Source organism: Podarcis cretensis (genome assembly GCF_951804945.1).
Source record: "Podarcis cretensis genome assembly, chromosome: 13".
Taxonomy (NCBI): Eukaryota; Metazoa; Chordata; class Lepidosauria; order Squamata; family Lacertidae; genus Podarcis; species Podarcis cretensis.
The window spans coordinates 25,355,689-25,381,327 of NC_137182.1; the positions used below are offsets into that span (position 1 = coordinate 25,355,689).

At 45.6% G+C, this 25,639-nt stretch overlaps 1 protein-coding gene and 1 long non-coding RNA gene across 3 annotated transcripts; one reads left to right on the forward strand and one right to left on the reverse strand.

Annotated features, from left to right (window-relative positions):
* Window positions 1-2,286: 2,286 nt before the first annotated feature.
* Window positions 2,287-17,424, reverse strand: RAB5C (RAB5C, member RAS oncogene family). 2 transcript variants are annotated; one of them, XM_079950112.1, is made up of 6 exons: window positions 17,319-17,424; window positions 12,001-12,236; window positions 9,545-9,696; window positions 8,468-8,590; window positions 6,357-6,450; window positions 2,287-3,703 (listed from the first exon to the last, which is right to left on the reverse strand). In XM_079950112.1, the coding sequence occupies exons 2-6, from the start codon at window positions 12,164-12,166 to the stop codon at window positions 3,591-3,593; spliced, it is 648 nt and encodes a 215-aa protein (XP_079806238.1). In that variant the 5' UTR covers window positions 12,167-12,236; window positions 17,319-17,424; the 3' UTR covers window positions 2,287-3,590. The 2 variants fall into 2 exon arrangements, with proteins under 2 accessions (XP_079806238.1, XP_079806237.1); XM_079950111.1 differs by having other exon boundaries at window positions 17,243-17,407.
* Window positions 17,425-17,636: 212 nt separating this feature from the next.
* On the forward strand, window positions 17,637-25,130 carry LOC307201158. The gene is made up of 3 exons (XR_013832598.1): window positions 17,637-18,567; window positions 19,516-19,663; window positions 24,912-25,130. It is a non-coding gene; the product is annotated as an uncharacterized lncRNA (long non-coding RNA).
* The last annotated feature ends 509 nt before the right edge of the window (window positions 25,131-25,639 follow it).

Here is a 25,639-nt window from a genome sequence, read left to right on the forward strand (position 1 = left end):
ACGCATGTGCAGGATAGGGGTTCTGGTGTGGCTATTGGCTGGAGGCTGCTACGCAGCCGCTCCCCCCTGCCACCAGTTGCATGCTGGGTGATGTAGTTCCGCAGGTATCGGGCTACTTGAGAAGGAGAATCAAGGTGCGGTGGGAAAAGGGGAAATGTGACCTCTGTTCCTACTGAAAACAGAGATTGAAAAAAAGAAAAGATGAATGCTGTTTACTCGTGTAGAAATATGGGAATGAAAACACGCAAAATAATTTTGTTTAAATTAAAATATGTATGTAATATGTAAAATACGTCTCGCGATGCTTTGTATATTGCAGGTTGAAGGAAAGGGGTTTTCCTCTCAGAAGGATATGTTTAAGAGGACTGCTAATAGCTTTCAAATGATCAGGTGAAAAAATTATTGAAATGGGGTACTTTTATGTGGCAGGGCTCATAGCCTCCACAGGTTGACTGCAGCTCCAGTCTCACTTAGACAGGCAATAATAGCTTGGGGCTGATGGGAATTGGGCGTTCCAAGAACCAGGTTTGTTTTATTAATGGGATCATCATTATTACTGTCTTGAATTAAATGAATGCGTGTTTTGTTACAATAAAATTTATAAAATCTAAGAAAGTCACAGGAAAAGATGCTTACAGAAAGTGACAACCCTCTTGCATTTTGGGATGGCTCTGAACTTGAGTGACCTAGAATTCCTTTTTTTAAAAAAAGTTACCTGCAAAGGACAAAATGCCTCAGAATACATGCCAAATGCTGCTTCTCATGAAAAGAACCAAACGTTGATTCTTTTGTACAATGCTGCCCAGAAGTGAAGCCTTCGAAGAATGCCTCTCACCTTTACAAATACACATAAACTGAACCACTCCTACCTGGCTCTTAAAAGTACAAATATACAGTGAATGAAAGAATGCCTTCAGTCAGACTAGATACAGGACTGCAAAACTACAAACACAGAAGCACTTATTTGTGGAAACTGACTTCCTGGATCTACTGGCTTTCCTAGAGAAACAAAGGGAGTAAAAATGAGACCTAACAGTTTAGCTGAGATTTTGGCTCTCAGTTCTGGAAACTGATCAAGATCTGGGGGCAGGTGGCAACACTATTCAAGGAAGGCAAATGAAGTTGCCTTTTACTAAATCGCCACTAGCCCAATGCTGTCCGATAGTAAGTTTCAGGTCTTTTGCAGCCATACTACCAGATATAATTTTAATAAGAGATCAAGGCTGCTGAGCCTTCAGAGCATATGCTCCTTTACTGACCTCAATGGAGCATAAGATTTAATAGAGTGTGAACACCATCCCATGTTTTTGACCTATTACGTACTGGAGGTAGGCATGCCTTCCCAATGCAAGGCCATATTAACCAACCTGGGTGTTTAGTTCTGGAAATAGTCTATACTGTACATCTATATTTGAATTTTGTTGTACCATCAAAAACTATCGTATTTTTCGCTCTATAAGATGCACCTAGTTTTTGGAGGAGGAAAACAAGGAAAAATATATTCTGAATCCCAGAAGCCAGAATAGCAAGAGGGCAGCGATCCCTCTTGCTGTCCTGGCTTCTGGGATAGCTGCACAGCCTGCATTCGCTCCATAAGACGCACACACATTTCCCCTTACTTTTTAGGAGGGAAAAAGTGAGTCTTATAGAGCAAAAAATACGGTAGTTTTGGAGACCTGACTGATAAGTCACAGGTCTATTTTAATTTGTAAACAATATTTTTCTTTCTCTGAAACGCCCTCTCCCCCCGCAAACACTTGATGCAACCAATTCCAAGGGGAGGAGGATTCCATTCCTAACATCAAAAACTTCACTCAGCATTATGTGAAGATTCTTTACCAGGCAAATGGACCTTTTACTTCAATACAGAAATGGCACTACTAATGTTTTCTTTACAGATGCTTTCTCCTGGACAATTTAGATGCTTACAAACATTCCATGATGTCACAGCAGCTCAGTCCACAACTCAAGGGCACCTGCAGGCAACAAGCCATGTTTCACCCACCCACACAGTAGTCCCTTGTTTCCTTTTCAAGATAGATTCATTCTTGGAAGAATATTTGTGATCCAAGGATAAAGAACTACAATACTTGAAAATCTAAGAATATTAGCAGCGTAAGCCCAACAATTGAGAGTGTAACGATGTGAATTCATCCAAGCAAATTGTAAAATGTCCTCCAAATTTCAGAGTAAAGAGTTATCTTACTCCCAGGTAAGTTTAGTGGAGATGCCAGACGTTAACGTGGCTGATTTATACAAAGACAGAAGCTGCTTTTCTGGTCAGTATCTGATTTATAAAAAATTTATTTTTCAAATCATACACAACTGGAGCTTTGCATTGAAGAGACTGACAGACTCCTCCCCTTAAATACCAATATGAGTTAAGACAAAATTGCCTCAGGCACTAGATCAGAAACAAAATCTGTGGTCTCCCTTCTGCAGTTTTATTTAGTGGAATTACCAATATTTCATCTGCATGTGAATACATATTATTGCCCCCCTCCCCACATCACGTCCATCCTCCCCACCCCCCTGCATCTATACACCCACCAACATCATACTATAGGGTTATTAACAATGGCATCACATTGCTCAAAAGAAGTGATAATTTTAATACAATTTTTCTTCAACAGGCTGAATTAGTGCATTATATCCAAAATGTAAATAGGAAAAAAAAATATTAATGCAGAGTTGGTATACCCAAAGCCCAATGCAAACGTAGGTGGGTGCAAGGCTAGTTGGTATATGTGATTTAAGAGATACTGATTGGTTATATGTTGAAAACAAGAATACAAAATACAGAAGAAAATCAGATCCCTCCCCCCCCCCGCAACCCCTAGCAATACTCATAATTGTGATTTGGTCAAAACAAGGCTTAAAGGCCAGAAGTTCTTCCTCAATCTAGCATTACTGCTACCGTTTCATTTAGTGGTTACCTGTGTGTTTCGTTACAGCACTTGCTTTTTATAAGAGCAAGTCTATACCATATCTAGACCAGGCTCCTGGCCAAGGAACCCTGGGAGTTGTCATTCTGCCAGCATACAACTCTCAGCGCCTTCCCCGGCCTACGGCAACCACACTTTCTTTAGGGTTAAGCCCTACCAGTGGAAGTGGCTTAGAATCACCAAGCAGGTGTTCCAAAAGTCACTTCTGGCTGAAGTAAGGCAGGTCTTCCTTCCAATACGAGGCTGTAAGAACCCTTCAGAAAAAGAAAAGGAAAAGGAAAGGCAGAGATAGGAGAGGCCAAAGCTCTGGAAATGCACATCACCTACCCATGAAGAGTGGTCGAAGAGGTGTGCTATAGTTCCTTTGTGTGTTTTTGCTCTCTTTTTTTTTTTAAAAAAAGGTGACTAAGACTTTTTTTAAAAAGATGAATTCATCATTTGTACAGAAGAGCGGGCAGGTGGTTCTTGCTCCCTCCATTCTGCAGCCAGAGGGAAAGAGAGGGGAGGAGACACAGCAGCAAAAAAAGGTGGGGATTGGGAAGAGGTGGGAAGAAGAGGGATCCTGGCAGCTGTTCTTCCGTAAGTGCGATTGGTTCAGGCGCATTCCAGTTGGGGCCGCCCAGAGAGGCAGGCAGTGTGGCCCCTTCAGTTGCAACACGGCCCCTTGCTGGGTTGGCTACTCTCCTGGAGGTCGACACCTCGGTTCCTGCCTGCTGTTCCTGTTGGGCACTGTGGTTCGTTTTTGGGGAGCTTCTTGGCTGAGGGGGGGGGGGAAAGGAAGAGGCACATCCAAGTGAACTGGTTTGTAAGATTCACCCTGTGGCAGGGGATTAAGATCATGTCTGTCCCAACTCCTGGAAGCTAGCAACCTCTCAATTTCCTGCTGCTTTCAAAGGGGTAACTGGCACCGCAATATTCAGCTGGTCAGTCAAGATGGATATATTCAGCTTCTCTGTCTCTAGACTCCCGTGCCTTTCTACTCCACACACCCTTGCCCCCAGCTGCCTTGCTTAACCACTGCCTCCTGCTCACCCCTCTGGCCTTTCTACCCTACTTCTTTCTCATGTCTCTCCCCCCCCTCCCCCATTTCTCAGCACACTACCCACTCTGTAGGTCCTTATTTCAGCTCCCCTCCCTTGGGACCTCATTCCACCCGATCTTTCAGAGCCTGTATTCCTCCTACCCAGCACTTTTGGCAACAGAGAGTCAACAGAGAGTGCCAGACTAGGACCTGAGAGGCCAAATACCACCTTGGACATAAAGCTCACTAGGTGACCTTGGGCCAGTCACTGCCTCTCAGCCTAACCTACTTCACAGGCTTGTTGTGAGGATTAAATGACCAGGGGTGGGGGAAGAATCATGCACACCACCTTGAACACCTTGGAATAAAAGGTAGGATAGAAACCGAATGAATGAATGAATCCCCACACGGCCTTTCCTGGACCTAGGCCTGCAAGTTTCCTCAAGTCTGAAGTGGCCTATTCTGCAGCGAACTGCACCCCAAGCCGTTCAGGAACCCAAGATTGTGATGTGTGTGTGTTTGTGTCTGTTTATTTATTTATTTAACATCACTTTGTTCCCAATATATGGCAGTGTGGGACTTCCAGGTCGGCGCCATCGCCGAATGGCGGACTCCCTCCAAGCTCCGGAGGGAGTCGGCTGGGTAGGGGTCGGGTCCTGCCGTGCCGGCGATGCGGGGACCCTCAAAAACCATGGGCGGAGATGCCCATGGACCTGGTGACTCGGCGGGCACCGTTTGCACCCCCCCGACCCGCGAAGGAGCCTTTTTAAAGGCTGCGGAGCGGGTGACGGGGGGGTGTGGTGCTGTGAGTCCAATGCTTCCCCTGCCCAGCGAAGCCGCATGCCATTCGGTGGAGAGCAACGACTTCTTCTTTGAAAATTTCGGATTTGGACTAAAAGGAACAACCCGTGAGTAAATTGATTCGACTTAAAAGGGAAATTTGATCTTTGAATTTGGAGCGAGCGGGGGGAGTGCAAAAAGGAAGTCCGCCCCCCCCCCCGTTGTAGATGGCTCAACGCAAGGATTTGACAACTAAGATCGAGAGATGAACTTGTTTACCTGAAAAAAAATTTTAACTTCACGAAGGGAAATTACAATAATTGTGCTGGAGGAGAAGACTGATTTGTGGGAACTAAAATGCAACCCCCCCGGGAACCGGGAACGATCCGCTATGAGAGACTGGTGAAGAGACACAGAAACTTTGACAGCTGTCAAAGTAGCTGTCAAAGCAGGAAAATAAAAGAGAACTTTGTTACGATGGCTTTGCTGGTTAGATTTGTTACAATTTGGACATAAATTATTGGAAATAAAGGCAACAAGTTATTTAACTTTTGGGTCTGATTTTGAAAGAAATTAAGTTACCATATTCCCTCTAGAGGGAGGCTGGGACATTGCAACAGTAGCAGCAAGTGGAAAAATACTATGAATTTGAGCAGGATCTGTTATCTCTTGGGAAAGCTGCAAAAACGAAGCATTATTTTGTCTACAGAGGTTTCTATACTAAAGGAGACAATGGATTTATCTATTGAAGAAAGGAAGGGACTTGACGCAAGTTATGTTCCTGAATAACAAAAGCCTCTGTGGAGAACAAGAAGTTTCTGAATTAGAAGGTTTCTGCAGCAGAACAGGAAAAAGCAACCTGAGGAATAAGAGCTGGACCAAATTTGAAGCCGGAGTATTTGGAACATCCAGACTTTAAAAGGACCAAGAAATAGAATTTAAGTTAGACTCTTAAACATAGAGGTGTGGATGGAAGAACAATGACTTTTTCTGAGAGTTTTTTCGAGATTGGACTTTCTGAAATTAAAAGCTATCAAAAGACGGCAAAGTGGAGTTGAGATATAGACGTGGATACACCAGGCTGGCAGTAGACAATGGATGAACTTTGGGGATTGGAACCGGGGAATGTGGGGGGGGGGAGATTTGGAATCCAAAGGCTGTAAAATTATATATTATTTCTTTCTTTTCTTTTTTCATGTTTGTTGTTTGAAAATAGGGGAATTCGTGGAAGGGAAATGGGGTCGATCTTAGGGAATTATATAAAATATAAGCAGAAATGGTTCATTAAGATAAATAAGATAAATTAATTTGGAATAAATGGGTTATTTAAAATTACAAATAAGGTTTTAAAATTTGGGGTAAGAATCTGTGGAATCAATTTAAGGGAAATGGAATACAAGAGGGGGAGGGGGGGAAGTCCGGGAAAGATGCCACTGAAACCAAGTGTAAATCATATTTGTTTTTTCTTTCTTGCTTGCTATCTTTCCTTTTTATTCTGGAAAATTTTTAATAAATATTATATATATATATATATATATATATATATATATATATATATGGCAGTGTGGAGGGTGACTCACCACCCTGCGTCTCCCCACCACTTTACTAACCTATCGCCATGAAGGTCTCATTCACATTCATTGCCGTCTTTGCGGATGTCTCCATAAACAGCAAGCTGTTGTCATCTGCATAGGACTGGGCTTCCTGCAAGGGAATGTGTCGAGCCAAATCAGAATCTGTGCAGAGACATGTACTCAGACAACCTTTTGGCGGCCTGATCTGGTGCTTCCTAGAACCACAACTCAGTAACAGAAAGGAAGGGACATGTCAGAAGTGCTACCCTTTATAACCAGTATAAACACTGCCTTCAACCTCTGTTCACCAAACACCTATAAACAGAGAGATGGTAAAGAGAAGACAGCTAAACTCATCGGTGAATGGGTAGCCACCACAGCTGCATAGCAGTCTCCAGGTTTTCCAGTTCAGTTCAATACTGCTGTCAGCGCCTTGAACCCTCACTTAGTTCTGGCCACCACATGGCGTTTTGCTCCCAGGATGGGAAAGATGACGTGGATTCCAAACTAGTGCAGACAAGAGGCTCGTGGAAGACTGCTAAGTGTGAGAAAAGAGCTATGATTGGAGCAGGTCTGGCAAGGGGCGTCGTGTTTGTTGGGTGTCCCAGCTGTGCTTGAAAAACAGAATTCGCTAATGGAGGAATGATGACAGCCTTGGCCACTGCCAGCATTATCCCGGGGGGGGGGGGGTGGCACAGTGGAGACACTCCAGTCTCCCAGGACAGCATGACTCAATGGTAACTGAACCTGGCATGATGGCATGACAGCTGTGGGGCAGCCACTGATGCCTCCAAGAAGCGAGTGCCTCCCCACCGCCACACACACACTTAAGATCTACTCATGAGGCCCTTTCTCCAGAACTCCATAATACAGTGGTACCTCGGGTTAAGAACTTAATTGGTTCTGGAGGTCCGTTCTTAACCTGAAGCACCACTTTAGCTAATGGGGCCTCCCGCTGCCACTGTGGTGCGATTTCTGTTCTCATCCTGAAGCAAAGTTCTTAACCCAAGGTACTATTTCTGGGTTAGTAGAGTCTGTAACCTGAAGCGTCTGTAATGTGAAGCATCTGTACCCGAGGTACCACTGTATTGGAGAACTATTACTCTCTACCAGGATCTTTTCTGTCGGTGCCCCAATACTTCTGGATTCCCCTTCCAAAGGAGATTATAACAGCCCCCTCTCTGCTTTAGGCAGTCAAGTAAAACCTGGCTGTTTCAGTTGGTCTTTGAGAATTAACTACTACTCTGCCCTGTTTTATATTGATGATAGCACTGTCTTCAGTTCACATTGTGGTTTTTCCAATTGTTGCCTCTACTGTAATACACTATGGAACTCGACTGAATGACTGTCTAATATGATACCATCTGCCCTGTGGGAAGAACATATGATGCTGGTTCTTGTTTGAGTAGGGCTGGTTGTTTTGGGGGGTATCTGTTGTGTTTTACAAGCGTCATTAGCCACTTTAGCGAAAAAACAGGGTGTTAACCTACTAAATAAACAAGTATTTTTTAAAAATAATAATACATAGTAGCATGTTACCATACGAGATACTTGACAATTCCCAGAATTTTGCTCACACTGTCATGATCACTTAGCATTTATAGCACATTCCTAAGACTTTCAAAGCTATGCAGAGTAGTTGTACAGATTACCAAGCAACTGTAAGATACGGTAGTTCAGCATCTGCTATATATATTGTAAAGTTATATGCCTGCCTATCTGTCTGTTCTCTATAGGTTTTGGCCACCTCTCAAGGTATCAGAACAGGGGTTCATGAAGTGTGAGCTCCGCCATTTTGAATCAAGACGGTGGACAGAAACGTGACTTTGGCATGACTTCGCCCCCCTCAAGTTGATTCAGGGCAAGGTCACGTCGAATCCCTGGGTTGGTGTGTGTGTGTGTGTGTGTGTATATGTGCAGCCCTGAAATTCACTAATTAAACTATCAATTTAAAAATCACAATATTTATTGGTTTCTTTAAATTCCCATGCCCTGCCAAGCACTTCCCACTAGTTACATATAGATTGGATGAGCAGGAGAGGAAAGCTGTTTGCCTAGCCATGTTAGCTAGTTCATGACAGCAGCTTCCTCCAGTCACAGGACGACTACAAGAAGGTTTACTTCCCAAGGCAATGAATGCCACTCACCTGGAAGTCAACAGCTCGCTTGCTGGCCAAGTCAGCCTTGTTCCCTGCCAGGGCAATGACTATGTTAGAGCTGGCTTGCCGCTGCAGTTCCTTCACCCAGTTCTTGGCTCGTACAAAGGTGTCCTACAAGAAGGAAACAGGCAAGGAAAGAGGGAAGTCAGCTCAGCAGTCAGTTCAGTGCAAGAAGAATACCAGTTCTTTCTAACTGGAATTCCAACACACTCTTCCTAACAAGCAGAACGACATGTTCACTGGCCTGTCACTTCCATCTTAGTTTTGCATATCCAAGGCTGGGCAAAGATTGACAGCGGCGGAGGAAAAATTGCTAGCAAAAATGACGTTTTTATAACATTCAGAGTTATGGGTGCTGCTGGATTTTACATGTAAATGAGTGCGTTGGACAGGTTTATGCTTAACAAACATTGCATGGAGACCTTAAACTGCTGTATTCAGACTTCAAAATTCTTCAACGTCCAATTTAAATACCAAGATTTTAAAATGTTAGCATTTGGCTAAGGTTCAGGAGCTCACAGAATTGTGTAATTTGGGGCTATCGTCACACGCCTCAGTATATGGAAATGAAATGAAATTGACACAAGAACAGTAAGCACGGAAGTGTTCCAACAGAAGGCAGTAGTTGAGTCTTCTGCACTGCTACAGGCTGCAGGCGAGCGCTTCTAGCTTCCCCCTTTCCCCAACATGCTACTTTTCCAGATGCAGAGATTATTATTTTTTATGGAAGAATGTTGCATCATGGAGACGATGCCATCCAAAGTGGTGAAGCCCAGACAACAGATTTACAACCTCACTTACTAGACCCAACAGTAAATTTCAATTGCAACTAAGGTCTAAAGAGCCCAACCTGTTTTCATTTAAAGAAACCAAGGAAAACCAAGCATTTTTAATCTTAAAGCAAGCCCAAGGGGCTTGGCTTTCCTTGAAAGTTTTACCCTGGGCCATAAAGCATTTGTCAAATGGATTCATACACGTCCAGGACTTCAGGCATTCAAGATTATCGGAACAAGAGAAGAGGCCCTCTTGGGTCTAAGCTGACAAGACAGAGTCAAAAATCCTCACCATGTTGGTGATGTCATAGACAACAATGGCCGCTTGGGCACCCCGGTAATACATGGGTGCCAGACTGTGGTAGCGCTCCTGCCCAGCTGTATCCCAAATCTCAAACTTGACCGTTGTGTCATCTAGGCAAATGGTCTGTGTGAGGAAAGCCGCTGGAAAAGAAACATTAGCTCAAAGTTACAGGAAGGTGCAACTAAATCTTGGATTGAACTCTGCACATGTTCCGATACATTTCCTAGATACCGTTGTTTTACTTGCACATTCAAGTACAAGTTTTACTTGTAATTTTGGAGATGATTAATTTTTGCTATTATTGGTATTATGTTTTTGTCTCTTTATTGTTAAACATCACTATCATTATCAGTGAATTGTTTAACTTTATTGTATACTTTGAGACTGTGGTTTATGGCTATTTAATTTAAATTCTGTTGTATTTTTTGTAATTATATAAAACTTTCATTACCCCAACTTTCACCCAAAGAGCTCAAAATAGTGTAAATAGTCCCCACCCCATTTTATCATTGTGATAACCCCGTGAGATGGGTTAGGCTTAAGAGTGAGCGACTAGCCAAAGGCCACTTGGTGGGCATCATGGTTGAGTGGAGATTTGAACTCAGGTCCTAGTCTGACATGCTAACCCATGGGTAGGCAAACGAAGGCCCAGGAGCCAGATCCGACCCAATCGCCTTCTAAATCCGGCCCACGGACAGTCCGGGAATCAGCGTGTTTTTACATGAGTAGAATGTTTCCTCTTATTTAAAATGCATCTCTGGGTTATTTGTGGGGCATTGTTGTAGTCCAAACCAACCATCTGTAGGGCCACAGATTAGCCCTGCTGCAGTGTTAAGATACTATGGGACTTGGCTGCAAATAGAGCAATGTTAGCCATTTGAGGGCGGGGGGATTTGTTAAGTAGAAGCCCTCCTTTTGTGCAGAGCTTGGACAGAAGATCAGTTCACACATCCCTTTGGCTTGTGTGCAGCTTTGGGTTGATATGATCTGCACCAAGGGAAGCATGCCAAGATCAAACAGGAAGGGCACAGGACAACTGCCCTCACATTTGTGCAACTGCCCTCTTCTTCTAGATGCCAGGTTCAGAACCCAAAATGCTTTCTGGAAGAACTGCAAAGCTTTCTGTTTTTAGACTGGCATTTGACAGGTGGGGTAAAGCCAAGTGTGGGTTACCTAGCAGAGAATTTTGTTGTGGCACCTGCATACTCCCGTTTGCTCTTACCCACCCCAAGCCTGCAAAACAGGCAAAACAGAATATGAACTAAAGAACGTTAAGGTGAACCAGGCCTTCTGTCTGTATGCAAGTAGGCTCCACCTGTCCATACCTTTTGCAGAATGAAGTGGAGCGGGTCTACAAAGAACCCCACACACACACACACACACAAGGCAGAGGTCAGGTCAGTCCACACTGAGTCCTATGCCCCACAGCGCATATACAGCATGTACCTGGCAGGCTGTGGGCAAACCAGCTCCTAAGCAGCCACTGCTCTATTCAGATGAAACCAAATAGGACTTGACATCACTGACTCCAACCAAGCCAGAAGTCCCCACTTTGCAAAAATTGCGCCAGAACTGCCAAGGTCGATCTTGACAGAGGGGCATTGTAAGAGGTAAAGCAAGAACTTCAGGCGTCAGGCTAGCTAATCTGCTCAGGGCAGAGAAGACGCTTCTTCCAAACTGACATTTTTGCAAGGATAGACAAATGCGCAGCCTTCTCTTCCTTTTGCCGTTTCGTCTGCAAGTTTCAGCCAGAAGTGGCATCGTGGCTCTAAAAAAAAGTCTAGAAGGAACTGTTGAAACAGATTAACCCCCATTGCCCCCTACAGACAACTACATCCTTCTGCTAAGTTGCCTCTGTTTGAAAATATTGCTGGGTAGGAGAACACTGTCAGAAGAGCAGTGAGAATTAGCAATGGCAGATGAGCTTCTTTAGTGACAGCTTGCTCTCTGCTGCCAACTTCCCCCGGTAGTTTAAACCAGGCTTTTAGTGTTGCAGCCCCAGCTCTCTGGAACAAATTACCAGCTGAAACCAGACAAGCAGCTAATGAAAACATTTTTGTTTAGCAAGGCTTTCCCTGTCATTTAAGGAAGATTAATTATACATCTGATTAAATTGTATTGTTGTTTCAGAGTATAAATGGTTTTATTGTTTTAGAGCTCGCCGAAGTGATTTTATTAGTCTTGGGGCTTGTGCTTTATTCTGTTTTGTACAATGTAGGTCTATAAATCTGTTTAGTCGTTATAATAGTTTACAGCTGTAAGTGACTGTTGAGATATGTAGGGAATACATAATGTCCTACGTGGGAAAAACAGGGCCGACAAACAGGCCTGGCTAGTGCTTCACTTTGAAATGGAATGGGCGCCTTGTTAGGCTCACTGAGAATTCTTTGCACCATATCAGTGTGGAAAGAGCTCCCTAATCACAAAAAGTTTGCAATACTCACCTCCAATTGTGCTCTCCTGGTACTCATGGAACTGTCCTTTCACAAAGCGCAAGACCAGGCTGGACTTCCCAACAGCTGACTCACCCAGAAGAACCAATTTGAACTGACAGATCTTGTTCCCAGCAGCTGGCCCGTTTGGCCGTGCAGCTCCACCGCGGCCTGCCATGGTCTGTTCCAAGGGCACAGGCTCTGATGAGAAGGAGATGGGACTGTTGGCGAGGAACACAAATCTCCAACTGAAAGAAAGAGACATTTCAGTGGTGTGAAAAACCGGCTTTTGAGCTAGCACAGAGGTGGGGAAACCCGTGGCCCTCCGGGTATTCTTGAACTCCACATCCTGTCAGTCCCAGCTGGCACAGATGTTCTGCCCCTGATCCAGCAGCTCAAATGTGGAACTTGAAGCTTCATTCTTGCCACAAGCTCTCCTGGGTGGTTTCAGGTGAACTGCTCCTCTGTCGTTCCAATGTACAGAGCATCTTACCTGAAGTGGCTTCTTAGTCCTTCTAATAAGCGCATGCACTGTATTGTTCGCCCCTGTTTTACCATTACAACAGCATTAGTCTGCAGTATTAAAACTTCTAACGTGATTGGCTGGGTTGAGGGATGTTCCAGCCCAGTGGATAAAATATCAAGCTATAAATTAGGACGTCTCAATCTCACATCTAAGGAAGCCAGGCTATCTTCCACCAGGGCCAGGGCTTTTTCAGTGATGGTTCTGACCTGGTGGAATGCTCTGCCCCACAAGGCTAGGGCCCTGCAGGACTTGATCTCCTTCCACAGGGCCTGTAAGACAGAGCTATTCTGCCTGGCCTTCAATCTGAATTAGCCTGATCCTCTATTTCCTTTTCTCCTTTCCTCTTCCGTGAAGAAACCCTTTCTGGGACCCCACATTTAAATTCTTCCCTGGTCTCCTTGCTGGCCCTAGTAGGACCAACTTGGCCAGTTAGCCCTGGTGATCATTTGATGTCTACTGACTGGGGTCCCCCCCAAGAACCCCTGAATTTTAGAATTCTATTGATATTGATGCTGCATTTTATGTTGTATTTTATGCTGTTTTTAAGTTGCATTTTAATCATTGTTTTATATTTGCTGTTAGCCACCCTGAGCCCGATTTTTAAACCAGGACATGTGGGATATAAAGAAAATTATTATTATTATTATTATTATTATTACTACTACTACTACTATTATTATCTTCCATAACTCACTGGGTGGCCTTAGGAAAAGTTTATTCTTCATGTCCACCGACAGGGGACGATACTGATCCAATTTGCGGGGCTGTAGTAAGGATTATAAGAAGGTAGCTCTATGTTGAATAGATGTGTAATATGTATGTGACTAACTGTATGAGCATATAGCTCAGCTATTTGTGTACCCATATACAGTGGTACCTTGAGTTAAAAACTTAATTCGTTCTGGAGGTCCATTCTTAACCTGAAACTGTTCTTAACTTGAAGTACCACTTTAGCTAATGGGGCCTCCCGCTGCCACCACCACGCCACCACTGCCGTGCAATTTCTGTTCTCATCCTGAAGCTAAGTTCTTAACCTGAGGTATTATTTCTGGGTTAGCAGAGTCTGTAACCTGAAGCGTCTGTAACCCAAGGTACCACTGTACTACATTTAGGCATCAAGGCTCAGTATGCCCAGAGCAAAAGAGACTGTGGACCTCATCTTACTTTTTTACTTAGGTAAAAGGTTACATTAGCTTTCCACACTACACTTCTCTGTGCCTCAAACTTTCTTTCTTTTCAAATGTAATTTTTATTAAGCACTTTCTTTGGTTACAAAAGTAGGTGTGCTATCTCTTTTTTCAAGTCGTCGTGTCTTTTTTACAGAGCAGTGACACTGGATGTGAGACATTAAGTATTGAATGCAGTATAAGGTTGTTGGAGGAGAAAGTGGGAGAGGAGGTGGGGTGGTTAAACTTATATTCTTTTAGCTAGTGTATGGGTGGAGCTTTTGTGTCAGCGTCATTTGGGTATGTTCTTTTTCTATTCATTTTTTGTTTTTCTTAGGCAGTGAGAGAGGTTTGGGTGGGGGGTGCAAGGCATGGTTGGTTGTCTTTAGTTGACCGCAGTCAGAATTCTTTGCTTGGATTGTGGGGGGCAGGGATTGGTGACACCTCAAACTTTCTCCGCCTAAGGATGCTAAATATTCAAACCAGCTGAACTTTAGACAAGGCACTCAGCATTTTACAATTTATACTGAGTATACTGAGCAGTAACTCAAAAGTGAAAGAAATGAGTTACTGTTAATCAGTAGTTTCTGATATATCTGGGAACAACCAACCCAACGTTTATCGAGTTAAGCTATTGAAGCTAAATACTTCTTTTAGCTGCTACATGTTTAAAGCAGTAAGATGGGTCTGTCAGGTTACTACTTGTACTGACTGCACACACTCTTATTTAGTGTTTGACTGTGGCGCGCGTGTGTTTTTACTAAATACTGCACAGGCTAACCCTGAATAAATATAAACAGAAATTGTCACTGGCAACTTCTCAGGTCACAACCAACAGCACAACAACCAGATCTTCCTCAGCCTGGATGTGGATTGTGAGAAACCATGTAGCATTTTACAGACATACAAGAGTCTTCTTAAGGCACTGAGGTCTGGTGGATATGCTCTAACTTCAATATGAATCACATATGTACTCCACTTCATTTTGCCCTAAACCTTTGCCAGAGAAAAGCCTCTGGTGCCTTGCTATAATACTAGCACAGGGCCCACCAATATGATGTTCATGGAAGGAGGGCTTGTGAATTAAAAGAATCTCAAGGGGATGCAACGTTGCATCCGAAATAGGAAACTTCTCCTGTGATCTTTGACCATCAACCATGCTAGCTGGGGCTGATGGGAATTGGAGTCCAATGGTTTCCTCATCCCTCCTCTACAGAATCCCTATAAGTGACGGACTGGAGACTTGAACCAGGGGTGGAGCACAGGTTTTGCTTTGAGAAAGTCAAATGTAGCATCTGCTCTGCATTCAGAAGGCCGCAGATTCAATCCCTGGCATCTCCAGCTAGGGCTGGGAAGGCTTCCCTATCTGAAACCCTAGAGACCTACTACCAGTTAGCATAGACAATACTGACCAAAGATATAATGCAGTTTCCTGTGTTTCATCGCTATGTCAGTGTCCCTAAACACAGCACTTTATTTCCATGAAAGTGAATGCCCACCATTCACGTACACAAGAGAAGAATTGCACACACGCTCCAGTATTAAGAATTAAGCATGCTCCCATCAGCATAGTTTGCTTCTTGGCATGCTGGAGTGTAACAGAATGCTGGGAGCTAGCTACCCCACCCATCTGGCCATGAAGAAGGGTAGACCTTTAAAGAGACATATCCATATATTCAGGAAAACGGTCAAAGCAATTACACTATAACATCAGCTTCCTGAACTGTGGCACAACTAAAATTTAACAAGGATTTAGAGCATGGGGGAGAAAGATATTGCTGAACTACAACTTCCATCCTCTGTGGCCATTGGCCATACTTGCTGGGGTGATGGGAGTTGTAGTTCTGTAACATCTGGAGGGCCAAATGTTCTCAACGCCCAATAAAGAAGGCCAGGCACAGAAAAGAGGAAGGGTGCCTTAAGTTTGGGGACAGCAAACATAACTTTTACAAGTACAGTGGTACCTCGCGTTACATACGCTTCAGGTTACAGACTCCGTTAACCCAAAAATATTGCTTCAGGTTAAGAACTTTGCTTCAGGATGAGAACAGAAATTGTGCTCCGGTGGCGCGGCAGCAGCAGGAGACCCCATTAGCTAAAGTGGTGCTTCAGGTTAAGAACAGTTTCAGGTTAAGTACAGACCTCCCAAATGAATTAAGTACTTAACCCGAGGTACCACTGTAAGTCTTTTTACATTCAAGCAATGCAGAATGTCCAGGCAACATTGTTCCTGCTTACCGGCTTAAGAGAATCTGCAATAGAGAGGCAAGGGGTACGGGTGGGGCAGGGTTGCAGTGATGCCTAGGAATTGAGATAAAATGGTGGGAGTGGGGAGAAGCCAAATGGCAAAAGGTGGGGCAAGAAAGATAATACGGAAATTGTTGCACAAAGGAGGGGCCTGTTCCCTTTAGTAACAATAATACGAACTTTCATTCACATATAATGCACCAGCATTTTTACAGGCTTCAAGAGGCAGACCAGTGTTATGATCCTTATATGTATTGCCAAACACCAAATGGACTCATCTAAGAGTCAAAATTTGAGTCACAGTCCACTTTCTTAATCACTACACAAACTTTGGAGAAGTCTTTCAAAGAATGTCAATCCATGCAATATAACGGTAGTAAGAAAAGGGACTTGCCGTAATAAAACTGCTGGTTATTATCATGTTGGTTTTGTCTGATGAGGAAAGTACTATATCTGTTAAGTTCAGATGACATACAAAGTTCACAAATTATTGACTCCCAAGATGGCTCCCTGAAAAAAGGCCCATAACCAAGTCATTTTGATTACAATCCTTCAGGCTGATTGTTTTAAATGCAACCTTTATTTGCAGCAACTATGATCACAGATAGAACATGTATACTCATAGTCCGAAGCATATCAGGATACAGTAGGACAGGAAGGGTCTGAGAACCCGCTCTGCTAGAATCCACACCCTAGGTTAGAATATCATAGCTTTAGGGATAGGATATCTTATACAGGAAATGTCACACCTGTTGAACTTCTGCCCGACAAAGCTGATAAATGTGCACTCATCCCCTTAAGAGGAAATTAACTGGCATCTCCAGTTAGCAGCGCACCAGTAAAGAGCTCCTCTGTCCAAACGCACACATTCAGTGTTTTTCGTGAACACCCAATCCTCTGGGAGCCTTGCATGCGAATTGTGACTACTCCCGCTCTTAGACTGCAAGCCTCACAGGGCAAGGAGAACTGTTCCTGCTTATGGCGTTTCTACAAAGCGCCGTGCAGGGCGGAGCAAACAACAACCCTGCAGGGTCGGCCAGAGCCGTCCTCCTAGTCCAGCATCCTGTTTCCAAGAGCGGCAGACGGCATGCCCGCAGGAAGCCCTAGAAGCCCGCAGGCGGGGCTCGAAGACGAGAGGTGCACTGCCCCCGGCCATGGAGGCTCCATCCTTGCTCGCCACGGCCGAGGCAGCCCCGCTATGGCCAGCAACGCCCATCTGCGAGGGAGGCGAAGCCGCGGGGCTCCTTCTCCGGAGGCAGGACAGCTTGCGCTAACCCAAGCCCAGCCTCCTCCGGACCCGACCCCCATCACTCACCCGCTCCCGCCTGCGGGACCGCCGCCGCCGCCGCCGCCACCAGTCCTCCCGCTGCTCGGTATCCCCCTTTACCCACCACTCCAAAAATCTCAAACGGCGCCACTTCCGCCCTCGGCTCCTTTCCAGCTTCTTCCGCTTCCGCTAAAGGCTCCGCCTGGCAGCGGGGGCGGGGTTTTTTTGCCTTTCTACTTCCGCTCTCCTTGTGACAGGCTGTTCCTTCCACCAATCGAGAGGGAAAAGAACAAAAAAAAAACCAGCAGCAGCAGCAGCAGCCCCGCCTTCTATCCCGCCGTAACTGCGTTTCAGGGCACAGGGAGGGAGGATAAACGGGTGGGGTGATATCTTCCAAAGGGGCTTTTCTCTTTCCGTGTTTCTCTCCGTTAGTTACCTCGGGGTTTATTTGTTGCTTTATATATGTATTTTATAACATTTATACGCCGCTCGATTGTTTAAAGAACAAGAAAAAAAGCTACGTCAAAACGGTTTGCGAAAGATAAAAACAGTAAAGTCCATTTAAAAACACAAGCCTATTTTTAAACATACAAAAGTTAACAGGCTGAAACGGATTTTTAAAAATCACCCCGACTTCCCAAGGGGTTAGTGATAGAGCCAGAAATTCAGCAGTAGTAACAATAGCTAAAGTCTCTGAGGGTCATGCATTGAAGGAGTAAACTTGCACAGGAGCGGGCTGCAAACGCCATTCTTAAGACATTCTCACACATTTTCAGATTCTTTGAAGACGTCACTTTTAATTTCACGCAAACATACCCTGGTGTGGGTTTTTGTTATTTTACTTGGGTAAATTGTTTCTATCATTAATCAAAATGTTATTTTCTTTAAAAATTCCGTCTCCCTTAGTGCAAACTTGCTCCCCTAGGAGGCAGTGATGGATGCCTATTCGGGTGGCTTTTAAAAAAGGATTAGACAAATTCGTGGAGGAGAGGGCTATTGGTGGCTTTCTAGCCATGATGGCTATGCTTCTGCCCTCCACAGCTGAAGACAGGGATGCTTCTGAATACTAGTTGCTGGAAACAATGGGAGAGGAGAGGGCTCTTGAGAAGTTCTGTTTCCTGGTTTCCCACAGGCATCTGGTTGACCACTGTGAGAACAGGATGCTGGACTAGATGGGCCATGGGCCTCATCCAGCTGGGATACTCTTTCATTCTTATCTGTGTGCTGAGTTCCCACAGCACAGGGCACAACTAATCTTTTCCCCTTCCGTTTGTATGTTGCAAGTGCCTGGAAAGCCTATCGTGGGTTCTTTCCTATTCAAATGGAAGCAGAAAGTGACAGTGCTATGCATGACTCCCTTTCTTCCCAGGCTGGTGAGTACTTTCAGTGCATTCCTTTCTTACATACACAAATGAACCATCATTTTCAGGACAACCCTCACCCTTTAAACTAGACTGCTGTTCTCAGGTGTGGAGGATGCTGTCTGCTGGCCATACCCACACCATACATAGAAAGCACATGGCTTCCCTCAAAGAATCCTGGGAACTCCAGTTTGTTCAGGGATCTGGGAATTGTAGCTTTGTGAGAGGTAACCTACATTTTCCAGGGTTCTGCGGTGGGGAACGCATGTGCTTTTAAATATATGGTGTGGAAGTGACCGAGTTAAGCGTCAGCTATCACACTGCTCAACTTCTGTACAACTCAACAGAGCATCATCTAGTCCTTTTGCCTCAGCAGTGAAATGACTTGTGCTTGCCCTGTTCCTAATATACTGCCAATGAAGCAGGTTATCAAAAAATAGATTAATGGGGAAGGGCAGTGCTCACTTGGGTTTACATCACCCACGGAAAAGGATTATTAGTAAGCGTTTACAGAGCCCTCATGGGTGCTAGGTTGTAACCGACCAGTAGAGGACGCCTCAGGCCAAGGAAAAGCAGACAGGCAAACACATTTCCCTCTCTATTACTGTATATCCAAACTAGGAGGTGCTGAGGCTTTAGCCAGCTTGCCCTACCTTCTGATCTAGAAGCTCTCTCTCTCCCCCCCACCCCGCCCCACCCCTATCCAAGGATATAGTCACTACCTGCTGGGAGGTGAAAGGTCCATTGCACATAATCAGAGGCATGATTTCCTCTTGATTTAAAAAACCAAACAAAAGCATACAGACACACAAGGAGAGTAAATATTATAAATTAATGCAAGAAAATTAACTTATGTGTATGGTACAACCTATTTCATATAGTTTTTGTTCTTTTCCAGTTGTTGTTGTTGTTTTTAAAAAAGATGTAAATATAACTTTGGACCTTTCTCTCTTTTCTAAGGAAAGAAGGAGCTGGTTTTTGCAAGCAAGCAAACAAACAAACAAATGTGTGTTTACATCCAGCTTATCATCCCTTTGGAAAACTGCTGGTGGGTTGGGTCATAGCAAGCTGTCGTCGTCACCTAACTGCGCAGAGTCCATTCTCCGGGGTAGGTGATGAAATGCCCCTTCAGGTCTTATTAGGAAATAAAGCAGGGCAGCGTTGTCAAGGTGGAGGCAGCTGTGCTGTTGGTTGCTAGGAGACCCTATCATGACAACAGGACCGAATCCCAGGGAAGAGGTAATCAAGGGGCCTGGCATGAGGGACATGGGGAAGGAAGGCTGCAGTGGGACATTTGCCCTGCCACCCCACCCTCACTTCCGACCCAGTCTCTATGCAACGCAGTAGTGACCACCAAAGCAGTGGCAACAGTTGCCGTAGCAACAAACCTGCAATCCAAGATGCTCAGCTAGGCAGGGTTACAATGGTACCTACTCAAACAAGGAAGAAAGAGGGATGATTGCAGAGATGTTGGGAGTTTCTGTTTAGCAGATGCTGCTAGTTCCTCCTTCAAAATAGTTGAAGCCAGGATTTATATCTTGTGATATTCCTGTGTGATGTCATATCTAAACCCTCAGAACTGAGACAAAATCAGCTAAGAGTCTGCCATGCACAAGAGTCTGCAAAAGAACAGCCTGCCACCCTTCAGATCATCAGTCTGCAGGTCAGAGAGGTGGAATCTCTTTTCAGTGTCCTGGAAAAGAAGTGACTCTGTGCATATGCAGAATACACCATCTTCAGTGAGAGCACACACACTTACTGAAAAGCGGACAGAGGGTTATTTCCTTTGCTAGGAAATGATCACAGAAAACTTACTCCCTGACATCTAGGAGTTAGCAGGCAGGACATCACCTGCCAACTCCATCCGGCCTAGGGGGCGGGGCCTGCACTCGCACCCACAGCATAAGAGGCCTGAGAGAGGCTTCCGGGACACGGCTGCTGCTGCTGCTGCTTGCGTGAGTGTTGGGAGGACCGCTCCCTCTCCTGCCAACTCCATCCGGCCTAGGGGGCGGGGCCTGCACTACCACTACAGTTTAGAGGCCTGAGCAGCTACCGGCAGCAATGGACAAAATGGTTTTAAATGTTTTAATTGCTTTTAATTTGCAGCACTTTAAATGGTGGTTGTTGTTTTTTATAATATTATATTATTTCATTATTTTATTTTTGCTTGGGGTGGGATAAGCACTGAGTCAGCACTATTGTTCCTTGCTTTGTTTTGTTTTGTTTTGTTTTGTTTTGTTCTGTTTTGTTTTATTATTATTATTATTATTCTGTTAAATTATTATATAGTTTGTATTTTGCCTTTTAAGGGGAAGGGTCATGGCTGCCTGGGAGTGGGCCTCAGCCAATAGATTGGGTGGGGCAGGTTCCACAGGGGGAGATGTATTGGGACACCCGATCTCAGTGATCACGGGCAGGAGGAGGAGTTATGCTAAGACCAGACCATGTCATTACCGAGGAGGCAGGTTTAGTCGTTGTTTGAGGACTATCCCTGCCTCCAGGTCTGGTCCTGACCGGAAGGATACAGTAATCAGCAAGGGAAACCCACATGATCTGAAAGTGTTGCTGTGCAATGCCAGGTCAATGATGAATAAAACCACTGCCATCCACGACCTGATTGTGGATGGAGGATTTGACCTGGCATGTGTGACAGAGACCTGGTTGGATGAAGCAGATGGGCCTGTCCTTGCCGCTGCTTGCCCACCAGGTTTCTCTTACACACAGCAACCCAGGTCATGTGGGCAGGGAGGGGGGGTTGCAGTGATTTTTAGGAAGTCATTAGTCTGCACCAGGCGTCCTATTGGGAAGACCCAGTTTTCTGAGTGCATGTTCTGGAAGTTGGGCAACAGGGGCAGTACAGGATTCCTACTGGTGTACCGACCTCCCCGCTGCACCAAGGATTCCCTGCCCGAGCTGCTTCAAGTCGTGGCGGATATGCTCCTGGAGACACCTAGCTTGGTTGTCCTGGGGGATTTTAACATCCATGCCGACACGACCTTACAAGGGGCCGCTCGGGACTTCGTGGAAAGCATGGCCTCCATGGGGCTGTCCCTGAATAAGTCTGGCCCAACTCATAGCCACGGACATGCCTTAGACTTGGTGTTTACCTCTACGGATGTTGGTGATCTGACATTAACTAAAAGCGAAATAAAAGAAGTGCCATGGTCAGATCACTTCCTGGTGCAACTGGACTTCTCCGCAACCCTTCCCCTCCGCAGGGAGGTGGGACCGATTCGGATGGTCCGCCCCCGCCACTTAATGGATCCAATTGGCTTCCAGAGAGTGGTAGGGGATGCTTTATCCCAAGTTGATGGCCTTTCAGCTGATTCCCTGGTGGCACGCTGGAATGCGGAGTTAACCAGGGCTATTGACTGTCTGGCTCCGAAGCGCCCTCTCCGATTGCATGGAGCCCGGACAGCCCCATGGTTTTCCCCGGAGCTGAGGGTGATGAAACAATCGTTGAGACGGCTAGAGCGCCGGTGGCGGAAAACTCATTCTGAATCAGACCGGACACGGGTTAGAGCTCAACGTCGAACCTACCAAGTGGCAATGGCGACGGCGAAGAGGGCCTTCTTCGCCGCCTCCATTGCATCTGCAGAAAACAGCAGCAGGAGACTTTTTCAGGTGGTTCGCAGTTTATCAGAACCACCTGTACCACCGGGGCCTGGTAGGGACCCCAAGATCTCCGGCAATGCTTTTGCAAAGTTTTTTGCAGATAAAATCGCTCAGATTCAGAAGGAGGTAGACTCCACAGTGGGAGCAGGGCCAGGGCGGGAGAGTGCTAGAGTTCTGTCTGGTCCTGTTATATAGGATCAATTCCAATCTGTTACCTCCGAGGATGTGGACAGGCTGCTTGGACGAGTGAAACCGACCACCTGTCTCCTTGATCCTTGCCCATCCTGGCTGATAAAAGCGAGCCGGGAAGGGCTGGGCGATGGGCTTTGCGGGGTGGTGAATGCTTCCCTCTGTGAGGGAGCCTTCCCAGACCCGCTGAAAGAGGCGGTCATTAAACCGCTTCTTAAAAAAACATCTTTAGACCCGGCCAATTTGGCCAACTATCGCCCAGTCTCAAATCTGCCATTCTTGGGCAAGGTGATTGAGCGGGTGGTTGCTGAACAACTCCAAGCACGCCTGGAGGAAACGGACCATTTGGATCCCTTCCAGTCGGGATTCAGGCCTCACCATGGGACTGAAACTGCCTTGGTCGTGCTGGTTGATGATCTCCGGCGGGCTAGGGACAAAGGTGAGAGCTGTTTCCTAGTTCTGCTGGATCTCTCAGCGGCCTTTGACACCATCGACCATAACATCCTTCTGGACCGTCTAGAGGGGCTGGGAGCTGGGGGCACTGTCATACAGTGGTTCCGCTCCTTCCTCCTGGGCCGTGTCCAGAAAGTGGTGGTGGGGGGTGAGTGTTCAGACCCCTGGGCTCTCACTTGTGGGGTGCCTCAGGGTTCTGTCCTCTCCCCCATGCTTTTTAATATCTATATGAAGCCGCTGGGAGAGATCATCAGGGGGTTTGGACTGGGTGTTCATCAGTATGCAGATGACACCCAGCTCTACCTCTCCTTTAAATCAGAACCAGTGAAGGCGGTGAAGGTCCTGTGTGAGTGCCTGGAGGCGGTTGGAGGTTGGATGGCGGCTAACAGATTGAGGTTGAATCCTGACAAGACAGAAGTACTGTTTTTGGGGGACAGGAGGCGGGCAGGTGTGGAGGATTCCCTGGTCCTGAATGGGGTAACTGTGCCCCTGAAGGACCAGGTGCGCAGCCTGGGAGTCATTTTGGACTCACAGCTGTCCATGGAGGCGCAGGTTAACTCTGTGTCCAGGGCAGCTGTCTACCAGCTCCACCTGGTACGCAGGCTAAGACCCTACCTCCCCGCGGACTGTCTCGCCAGAGTGGTGCATGCTCTGGTTATCTCACGCTTGGACTACTGCAACGCGCTCTACGTGGGGCTACCTTTGAAGGTGACCCGGAAACTGCAATTAATCCAGAATGCGGCAGCTAGACTGGTGACTGGGAGTGGCCGCCGGGACCACATAACACCGGTTCTGAGAGATCTGCACTGGCTCCCAGTACGTTTCCGAGCACGATTCAAAGTGTTGGTGCTGACCTTTAAAGCCCTAAACGGCCTCGGTCCTGTATACCTGAAGGAGCGTCTCCACCCCCATCGTTCAACCCGGACACTGAGATCCAGCACCGAGGGCCTTCTGGCGGTTCCCTCATTGCGAGAAGTGAGGCTACAGGGAACCAGACAGAGGGCCTTCTCGGTAGTGGCGCCCGCCCTGTGGAACGCCCTCCCACCAGATGTCAAAGAGATAAAGAATTACCTGACATTCAGAAGACATCTTAAGGCAGCCCTGTTCAGGGAAGTTTTTAATATGTAATGCTGTACTGTTTTTAACACTGATTGGGAGCCGCCCAGAGTGGCTGGGGAAACTCAGCCAGATGGGCGGGGTATAAATAATAAATTATTATTATTATTATTATTATTATTATTATTATTATTATTATCACATGCGCACCGTCACCGTCATCTCCCATGTTAGAACATTTGCAATGACCAGTTATGTATTCCAAAGCACATTTCAGTTCCTCTTTCTGAAAATCAGCACCCAGTTTCATACTGCCAGCTAGCTGGAGGTCTTAGCACAGCACATAAGGCTTCATGTGAAGGCATTTTGGATTGGTTCACAGAAATGGAGGCCAGACTAATTTATTGGTCCAGAGCAGGCCAGGCCTTACATTCTATGTAACATAGCAGTTGACATTTGCTCCACAGAACAACAGTGATGTGAAGACTTTTCTGAGGATGGCAATTGGTTTAAACATGCTGAACTCAAAGGGTACATTACGCCGTTAAGCAAACCCACTTGGAAATGAGTCCCATTGGAATCCAGAGGCGTATCTTCCAGATAAATGCAAGTTTAACTGAGATACTGCAGCAGAACAGATTGTTTTGAGGAACTGAGAAGAGATTGGGTGGAACAATGTGGAGGTTTTGTGTAGCTATGTCCTTGAAGTTTTGTTCTGAAGAATACCACATCAGACTCTCCAAGTGTCCTTATTTTCCAGGGATAGTCCCAAATTTACAGAAGCTGCCCTGATTTGATTTCTGATTTGATCCCAGAATGTCCTGCTTTTCCTTAGGATGTCCCTATTTTCATCGGAGAAATGTTGGAGGGTATGGAGTTATGCAACCCCCAAGCCAAAGAGATAAGTAACTACACAACCTTTAGAAGACCTCTGAAGGCAGCCCTGTATAGGGAAGTTTTTAAATGTTTAATGTTTTTATATATATTGGAAGCTGCCCAGAGTGGCTGGGGCATAAATAATAAAATTTATTATTATTGAATAGGATGTCCCTATTTTCATCAGAGAAATGTTGGAGGGTGTGCCACGTGCACTTACCTGGGAGTAAGTCCCACTGGGCCTAATGGGGCTTACTTCTGAGAAGACTCTCCAAGAGTGGGATTCTGCAAGAGGAGGGAGAAGATGGCACCGTTATCTTTTATTGTTTGTAAGCCACTTTGAGACCTACAGTGTGAAAAGCAGTTATGATTTTTAAATAAATACATCCAGACTTTCAGCTTTGTGATGCTAGAGAGAGTGGGACTTTCAGTTTGTTGACACCACTCTGTTGGGCTTCTATTGATTTGTGTGCCAAAGGTGTTTTTTAAAATTGATTCCCTGTTTTGCTAATGTAAAGAAAGACTTCCTCAGCTTCCACCTGCTGCTTCCCTGTGGCACAATCCCAAGCAGTTCAAGAGTGTGTATTTGTGTGAGTGAATGAAGAATCCAGTTGGCCAGTGCCAATTGTGGGTGGGGAGCTTCTTCATGCCAAACCTTGGCTCATACATCAATGTACATCACTTCTTCTCTATATCAGACTGGCAGCTGACTGGGTGAGCCAATACTGCTGCAAAGCATTATGGGGTGAGGCTGAAGCACTATTCACTTCTCCACCCCCTACACAAAATTATCATTTACAAGAGAATGAATTTTGCAGCAGGAGCCTGTCCTACTCAAGCAAGCTCTGTGTGCAATTAAGAATCCTGGAGGATCAGGGTTTTTACCTTGTACCGA